The sequence below is a fragment of the Oxyura jamaicensis genome, chromosome Z, assembly GCF_011077185.1.
Source record: "Oxyura jamaicensis isolate SHBP4307 breed ruddy duck chromosome Z, BPBGC_Ojam_1.0, whole genome shotgun sequence".
NCBI lineage: Eukaryota > Metazoa > Chordata > Aves > Anseriformes > Anatidae > Oxyura > Oxyura jamaicensis.
The window spans coordinates 46,228,672-46,238,024 of NC_048926.1; the positions used below are offsets into that span (position 1 = coordinate 46,228,672).

At 33.0% G+C, this 9,353-nt stretch overlaps 1 protein-coding gene across 1 annotated transcript in view; it reads right to left on the reverse strand.

Annotated features, from left to right (window-relative positions):
• CNTNAP4 (contactin associated protein family member 4) overlaps window positions 1-9,353 on the reverse strand; it is a 175,667-nt gene that overhangs the window by 16,632 nt on the left and 149,682 nt on the right. The window contains exons 14-15 of the mRNA XM_035309930.1: window positions 7,213-7,369; window positions 3,872-3,999 (exon numbers count right to left, since the gene is read on the reverse strand). Of these exons, the coding sequence (XP_035165821.1) occupies window positions 3,872-3,999; window positions 7,213-7,369 (285 nt within the window). The remainder of the gene's footprint in view (window positions 1-3,871; window positions 4,000-7,212; window positions 7,370-9,353) is intronic.

The following is a 9,353-nucleotide window of genomic DNA, read 5'->3' on the forward strand; positions in this document are numbered from 1 at the left end:
AAAAAAAAAAAAAAAAAAAAAAAAAAAAAAGGGATCCCCACAAAAGACTTATTCAGAATGAGAAGTTGTCCTGGTTTCAGTATATAGCTAATTTTTCATGGTGAACAATTGCATTGTACATCACTTGCTTTGTATATTCTTATCGTTCTTCCTCTTATTATTGTCATTCTTCCTCTTATTATTGTCATTCTTCTATATTATTACTAATAATACTATCATAATAATAGTCATAATAATAATTTCTTTTCCATTCTAATAAAATGTCTTTATCTCAACTAAAAAATTACACCTTTTTTTCTGATTCTGTCCCCAACCCCACTGGTGTGGGGAGTGAGTGAATAGCTGTGTGCTGCGTAGCTGCCTGCCTGTTTAAACCACAGCAGAGGTTAAAGTGCTCTGCTCCAACAACCAAGACTCAATTAACAGGAAATGAAATGCCTGGAATCTCAACTAGATTGTCCAGATAGGCCCTGATGTATTTTTTGGGGAAACAGATATAGCAACTTTAAACAAAGTACTATACCCTTAATAGTTTGTATAAATTCCAGTACCTGGAAAAGCTATGGAGAAGATTTCCTTGGGTACTACTGTAAGGAATTTAAAGAACAAGGCTATAATCAGGCCTAGTCAACTTGGGGTCATGAAGATCTCCTTCTACAATAAGGTCTTTCATTTGGTGGATAAGGAGACAGTGGTGGATGTAATCTTTCTTAATTTTAGTAAGGTATTTGAATCCATCCCTCATAGTATCTTCTGGGAAAATTATCCAACTGTAAGGTGAACAAGTACATGCTACACTGAGTGATGAATTGGCTGAATAATCTGGGTGCAGGAGTTGAATGGATCTTTAGTAGGTTTAGTGATGATACTAAACTGGGGGGTGCTCTTGACTCTATGGAGGGACAAGTGGCCTTGCAGAGGGATCTACATAGACTGCAGAATTGTGCAGTCACCAATGGCATGAAATTCAGCAAACAGAAATGCTGCATTCTGCACAAGGGACTGAGCATGCCAGTCAGAAGTACACATTTAGAGAAGTTTGGCTAGGAAACCACTAAGGGTGCTGGTTTACAGTAAGATCAACATGAGCCAGCAGTGTGCCCTGGACAAATGATGTTTTGGGATGCATCAGCCACAGCATAGCCATCTGGTTAAAAGAGATTATTCTCCCACTATATTTAAAATTAGCGAGGCCTCATCTTAGATATTGTGTGCAGTTCTGAGCTGTAAAATATTAAAAGTATATTGAGGTATGTGAAAACACCAGAAGAAAGCAACAAAGCTGGTAACAGGGCTGGAAGGCATGTCCTACAAGGAGAGGCTATGGAAACTTGGGTTACCTGATTTGGAGAAAAAAGAGGTTAAGAGGTAACCTCACTGCTTTTTACAGCTTCCTGAGAAATAGAGAAGGAAATAGAGAAGGAGGTGCCATTCTCCTCTCCCTGGTAAATAATGATAGAATGTGTAGAAGTGGCACAGAGCTGAGTTGTGGGAGGTTCAGGCTGGATATTAGGAAAAATTTCTTTACCATGAGGGTGGCCAAATAATGGGACAGGTTTCCTAGCAAGGTGGTTGATGCACCATGCCTCTCAATGTTCAAGAGGCATTTGGATAATGCCCTCAATAATAAGAGTTAACTTTCGGTTAGCTCTGGAGTGGTCAGGCAATTGGACTAGATGATCTTCAGAGGTCCCTTCCACCTGAACAATTCTAATTCTAATTCTCATTCTAAATTATTACTGTGAGAGTCATGAAGTGCATTTCTCACATAAAGGGGAAAGGAGTTGTCTTATTGTTGCAGTCCAGTCATGTTTTGCCAGATATCACAAAGAAGATAAGATACAGTTCCTAGTAATTCCCATGGAAGGAAATAAATATTTTTCTGTTAACACATCTTCTTTAATTGACTACAGTTTGGAAATTCATATGAATTCTTACATACATGATAAATCCCATATAAACTTAAAACAAAAGGTTACAAGATATTTACCTGGTTTTATATTTCCTTAAGTTAACATTTAATTATAATTTGTTACATTTTATATTGATCAATAAAAAGTTTATGTAAAATCTCTAATACCATTCTCTTATAATGAGAACATAATCTGCATTTATGCTGTTCAGCTAGAAGTACCTTGTTTTTATTGCTGAATTCTTAGAGGTGTATCTGCATTTCTTTACTAAGCCATATTGTTTTTTGAATAAAATGAGGTATTGAATGACTTCTTACTTAATTGAACAAGAACTGTGCACATTCTTGTGATAATACTGTAATCTGATTCTAAATCTTATGCTAAACTATATTTTGGAAATAAAATTAAAATAGAATAAAATAAAATAAAATAGAATAAAATAAAATAAAATAAATAAATAAAATAAAAAAGTGTGTGTGGGGGGAGGGTGTGTACAAATTTATCTCACCTACAAAACCAAACAGAGACCTGAATCACATACCACTGAAGTAAAATTAAAGTCCATTCCCTCATCCCTCCTGACCTGATAGAAGAGTTTTAATCAGAATTCAGATCCCTCACCTAGAAAAGCATCATGGCAGGAGATTCATATATATTCTGGTAATTTCTTGCTGCGACACTTGCCACTTGAGACTACTGCCAGCCATCAAAAGTTATCATCAGGACAACTTTTACATGGTAGGCCAGAGCTGTGAACAGATGGCTGAGGCTGGGAGAGAAAAATGTGTCTTTGCTCTCTTGTGCTGTTTGATGGGTTCCTTGGTGTTGCTGCAGAAGGAAGCCTACCATTCTGTGCAAAGTGTCATTAGCTGAAGGAAGCAATTTAACATCTTGGGATCAATTTTAAAACTGTTCTCAACTGTTCCAGGTCACAGCTCCTACAGAGCCAACTTCGCCACAGTTATGACTCAAGTATATAAATTATTTAGAAAACAATGAGCTGGCTGTTACCAGTGATCCAAATACAATAGGAAGTTTAATACTACTAATTCATACAAAACTGATAAAACATTGCTAGTAATTAGGAGAGAACAGCAGCAGAAACAGTGAAGTAACAATACAAATAGCTTCAATGAAGCTAGTGTGTGTGTGCGCGCGCGCACACAGAATACCTCCTTAGCTCTCTTCCAGTCAGAATTAGCTATGATTCTATATCATAATCCCGTGATTTTACAGTTCTATTACATATGAGAGATGTAAACAATTCACAGCTGAGTGACAAGAGACATAAAAAGGAAACACCCAACAGGTTTTTCTTGTTCTTGTTGTTTTGCCTTTTTTTTCCCCATGTTTAACAAATTTTCATAAGAAAATTAGAAAGCACTGCTGTAGCACACATGTTAACAAAATTTCCTAATTATTCTGACAAGTCAGACGAATGGAATCAAAGATAAAAATAAATACTTGTTAACCTATATTTATTTATATATGTGGTCTCCTGACTGAGCCTAAAAGTGCAGATTTTTACTGGTGTTCATTTCCTTTTCTTCATTTTTCTGGTGTTAATTTCCTTTTATTAGTAGAAGCTAAAAATAAAATGGAAAAAAATGATGAAAGACAAATATCACACAACAAATAAAACAATATCTTATAATAAAATGAAACAATATTGAAGAAGAAACTCACAGGATAACATTTGGTGCAAAGAATTCTAAAAATTATACTAACTATGCCAGTCTTCATTATTTATGTTTATCCTCAAAAAAATATTTCTTTACCCTTTCTACCCTAGTTTGAAATGGAACGTCACACTTCGTCTTTTTCTTTTCTAGTTACTAAAAGAATTGGGTAGAATTTTTACAAAGTTATAGCCTAGGCTGTTTAGCAAATTATATTTAAAACTTTTTTTGTAGTCAAAAGCTATCATTACTTAGCAAAACTCTATAGTTGTTACTTACGGTCACCATGGCAAAGCAAAGGCCCTAGTCTGTAAGCTGCTTCAGAATTTGGTCTGTCAGTATCTGTAATCACAATTTCTGTTACTGGTAGATGCTCCTTGTAGGAAAGGAACCCAGTATCATTAGTCCTGGAAAGATAACATGAAAGCCACATTTCTCTCATGTGATTCTGATAAACATTTCATTATCACTGCTGGGGAAAAGAAGTAACTACATTATGAAAATATCTGCGTAAGTACGTAGGTAACAGAAGCAAGTGTGAATACAAACATGCGCTTTGGTATTAATCTCGTGATTATTTGACAGGACTGAAAAAAACTTCATGAAAAGTGGGCAGGTTTATGGTTGTGCTTGTGAAGGAGAATGAGAACACTCTTTTTGACACAAATGGGTATGAATGAATGTGAGTGTATAAAGCAATGTATTTGCCCATGTCATTAATTTTGTGTTACTTAGGACATACTGTATCTAAAATGGCCTGTCTTTTCATCATCGAATGATGTAGATAAAGAAAAATTCAAATATAAAAATACAAAGTCATGATGACTGTACAAGGAAAAGAAACATTTACTTTAAGTAAGTATTTTACAGAAAAGGAAAAATACAGCCGAGTGTTCTGAGCAGACACCCAGTACTTCTAATCTTAGAATTCATTGTTTAAAATCTTTGTTAATTTAGTGTAAGAACCGAGCTACTAAATTTCATAAAACACTAGTTCTGATCCTATGATTTCTTCATATGAAATTGTGGAAATATTCCGTCACTTTGGACCATTCTGGAAAATTCATTCAATTCATGTTCATTCAGTTAATAGCTGAATCATCCCGTAAAGCAAGACTAATTCAGAGACAACGGTATGAATTCAGAGAGGGGAGGCCATCTGGAAATCACTCTGCTCAGAGATTAAACACAAGGCAAACACCTCAGCAAGCACTGCGTGCCAAGCAAACTTGCTAACATTTCTGGGAACACGGCTAGGCTTTGCAAAGCACTCTCTCAACACTCTGTGCAATAGAGCTGAGAAAATGGGAAGAAATTTCCTCCTCAAGCTGAATTAAATTAGTGTGTGTGTGTGTTTGTTTGTTTCTTCTCCCCTTCAATATCATTATCATTTTGCTCCATATACAATTTTTAGTGTCTGTTTTGCAACACAGTGTACAGATAGCTGCAAATTTTCAAGAAGCATTTTTTTTTTTTTCTTAAGTGAGGAATGCAAGACATTTGAAAGTAATTTTTAAGTTATTGTTTTTGTTGAAGTAACATATTGAACATTTCTAATTAGAACATAAAAAAAAAAAAAAAAAGTTTTCTCCACTAAAACTAACTTAAAGGAGAACTTAGTAGAAACTAGCCTGCCTGCATTTTTGTAGATTTGCAGAAACATATATATGCATATATATATATATATAATTAATTTTTGATTTGAGATTTTTATAAATATTTTGATTATCCAGACAGGAACTTTCATATCTAAACCTGTGTCCAATTTATGAAATAAGTTAGATTTCACTGTGAGCATAGGATATAAAAAACATGTTTTCAAAACCACAATATGTATAACTCTGTTTCAGTGTGCTCAGAAAGCACCTCTAACAAAACTTTTGCCTGCTTTTTCTGATCTATCATCAGAATTGAAGCAACTGACCAAAATCAGTAGTAGTCCCTGGAGTCAAATGGAGTCCCTGGAGTAGGAGTCAAATGTAACATTAGGAACAACTACCAAAGTAAGTGTAAATACTGGCTCCATAACATTGGATTTACAGGGATAAATTACGTCTTAAAGTGAAAATTAAAGTAACAAATGTGGATTTATACAGAAACATAAAACAGGACACATTCTATTTTCAATTTCTATTTTCAATTCACTTATCAACATACACTAATTACCTTGATTTGTACTTATGTCGTCCTTTATCTAACATATTCATAAGTATGTTAACATTGTAAATTAATCTATGTAAATTAATCTGAGTATTTAATAAGTGAGTGAAAATAATGAGCAAGAATATATTGCATATGCTAATACATATTCAAAAGCCTGTCTCAAAATATATTCATTTCTTAATACTTATTTTGTTGTTAGGAATCAAAAATCACTTGTACTTCTGTGCAGCACAGTAATAGGAAAAATTATAGTGTTCTGTTTTTTTGTTTAAGGCCTTTTTTAGAAGAGCACAACAGATATGACTGAATTTTACTGTGGATGCTATTTTTTTTTTTTTTTTTTCCCATGCAAACCTAAAGAAACTTCTGGAGCTTGTAAATTGATTGTTCTTCGACTAACTCTTCATCGTATTTTCATTTTTATGTTTGTTCATGATAAGAGGATCATTTTCCAAAAAAATTCTCTAGTTGTTCCATTCAAGGAAAGCTTGAGGAGTACATTGTATACATGAAGATGTGTACATATACAGATGAATACATGAAGATTGTCACATGTACCTTCTTATTATTTTCTATCTGCAGACGTTGATACATTTATGTGCACATATTAACTTACTTATTAAACAGGACTTACAAATGTTAGATATGCTTTAAAAGTTTAAAGATATAAAAGTTTATTCAGCTGAAAATATTTTATTTAAAAAGTATCAGCCTGCTTTATACTGCCCTAGAATTGCTAATAAGAAAGCTGGATCTGGTACTCAGATAATCTGAAGTTTAAAGCCAGGTTCAAATTTGACATAGTGATAGTGACTTATCTCCGATGTTACTTATTTTCATAGGATCAAAAGTAATTTTAGATTAATTTTAAATACAAGTGGAAGATCTACGATTTAGAAAAAAACTTCCATTCACTTACAGTCAGTAGTATAATGTATAAGCTATGCTGATAACAAGGGTGTCTAATTTTAATAGTAATAATACAAATTTAAAAGCTTAAACCTAAATGTAGAGTTAAAAATTATGCTTAAAATTTCCTAGAATTTTTATATGCCCCCCTGTCCCCCCCAAACCTTTAAGATTGGCTTTGATTATTCATACATTTGATTTCTCCTATTCTAAAATACATAACTGAGACAAGAACAAACATCATAAAATATAACATTCATTATTGACTAAAACTAGAAAATCTCTGTATAAAATGAACTCCTCCCCTTACTCCCAGAAATTCAGACTGAAAGAATTAACAATTTAATATTTTTAACAATAATTTTTTTTAAGACAGTGTTCTGTATCTCAAAAAAAAAAGCAAAACAAAAACAAACAAACAAAACAGGTGTCACTATACTAATTTAAACTTACAGCATTTTTGGTGTTCAGAATCTGTTAAGGTTTGTATTTCTTTATTTATATTCCAAGACAATATGTTTTGAATAAACAATAATAAAAATAATCACCATTCATTTCTGTCAGCATTGCAGTTGCAGTGATGCTGGGAGTCAATGCAGCTCCCTTCTATGCCACAAGCACATTTCTGAACAGTAGGCGAGGAACCTCCCCAGTATGTCTGTGTTTCATTGGTCCTTCCAATCCACCAGCTCAATGGCAACCCATCTAAAAGGTAGGTTTGGGAAAATCAGTGCCCAGTCCTGTCTTTGACTCTTCTGTTATTATTATTATTATTTTTAATCCAAACAGATTTTTAAAATATTAACCATATAAAAATCATCCCTCAAATATAAACACTTTAAACAAAAATTGGAAAAAAAAAAAAAAGTTATCACCTTCATTAGATAAGTAATTATTCATTCTTATACTTCATTATCAGATATTAAATGACTGTCACAGGTATTTGCTTACATTAGTGGAAAAAGGAACTAATGGTCCCTAGCTCAGCCAGCCATGATATTAGAATCATTAATCTTAAGCAGTCAATTTATAAAAATCATTTTTACTTGGTACACGAAAAAGGAGATACCATCACCCTAGAAATCAAAGTAGTTTGTAGTCCCAAGTAAAGATCAATTCCGGATCATGGAAGTGTCAGAAATAGAATCAGAAGAGTTACAGAAAAGCTTTGCAGAGATGAATTAATTCCACTGCCAAGAATACTGCAGAGTACTACTTGTAACTGTGATGCACATTAAACAGGTGAATATGCGTTAATCAGAAATGCCCAAAGACAGATGTTAGTCACATACAGCAGATTCAGAATTTACATATTCAGAGACAGTAGAAATCATGTTAGTGACTAAGCCTCATAAGCAAAGTGATGTATCTGGTGAGGATTAGAGGTTCCCCATGTGTAGTTACATCAAGCAAACACAGTGACAGAAAAAAAATATAAAGAACAGACAATGCCTAAAAGATATGAGAAAGAAAGAAAAAAACATCTCAGATGTTAAAAAAGGCTGAAAGATGCCATATCTTACAGTCAGAGCATGAGAAGAAGTCAAGTACAGTTAAATTTTAGAGTTTCCTACAGAAACTTCCTTTTGCTGTTGTTGAAAACTCCAAAAAGCAGTCCCCACAAGCACAAGCAAGATGGAATTTATCCTACTTTCATCTTTACTTACAACAACCACTGCTTATTAAACCTTACTGTTAGATAAGACCTCTGTTATTTTGACAACCTCTCAGCTCATAAACATATTCACTCACTACATTACCACATAACTGTCAGTCCAGCAGGCCAAAAAAACGTAAACAATTTCTGGAAAAGTCAAACTTGCATAATGACATCAATATCCAATATCAGTGTTTGTGTTTGCAAGCAATCAAAGGAGGAAGAAAACCTAGTGACAGGTTATAAATAATTTATCAAATAACACTTAAAAAAATTCCAGATAGAATTGTAAAAAACAGTACATTTCTACTGTTTCAACAGGTTGCTTTAGCTTCACCTTGTAGTTTTGAATTCATATTTCCAGTATTTGGCTAGAGATATTGAAGGATATCTAAAAGCGAGTCTCTGTTGTTTGCTCTTATGGAAGAGCAAGAAGAGAGTATTTACTGAAATACTGCAAATTCATACAGATTAGTCCAGACTGTGACTCTTGTTCTGTCTCTAAACATTGCCTAATCAAAATAAAACTATTAGTAAAAAGTGTTAGAACTTTTTTCATAACAACCATATAAATGTAATAACATGTAACATTTGTCATGACATTGTTTACAAATGCTATCTAGGCTGATTTAATAAAATTTATTCTTAAAATACAGTAAGTCAAGTATTATTATCTGGACTGAATGTCCCCAGAATATTTCATGTGATAATAATCAAAATTTGTATTTGAGAGGCACATATAGCAAAGATTATAGATCACACAAGTGGTAGGGATTAAACTCAACAGAAAATTTGTTAATATACATATTTGCATTTCAAATCCTGATATTTCATTGTGGTCATAATCAATAAGACAGAACAAACTTATTTGCAGTAAAATGTTATTTAATTTTGCTTCAATATCAAGTTTGCTTCAGTTGTTAGCTATTTGTGATTGCTTTTTGTTTTCCTGTTTTTCAATACTGACTTTAAAATAATTCAAAGATTCATATATAAAAATAAATAAATAAATAAATAAATAAATAAATAAAT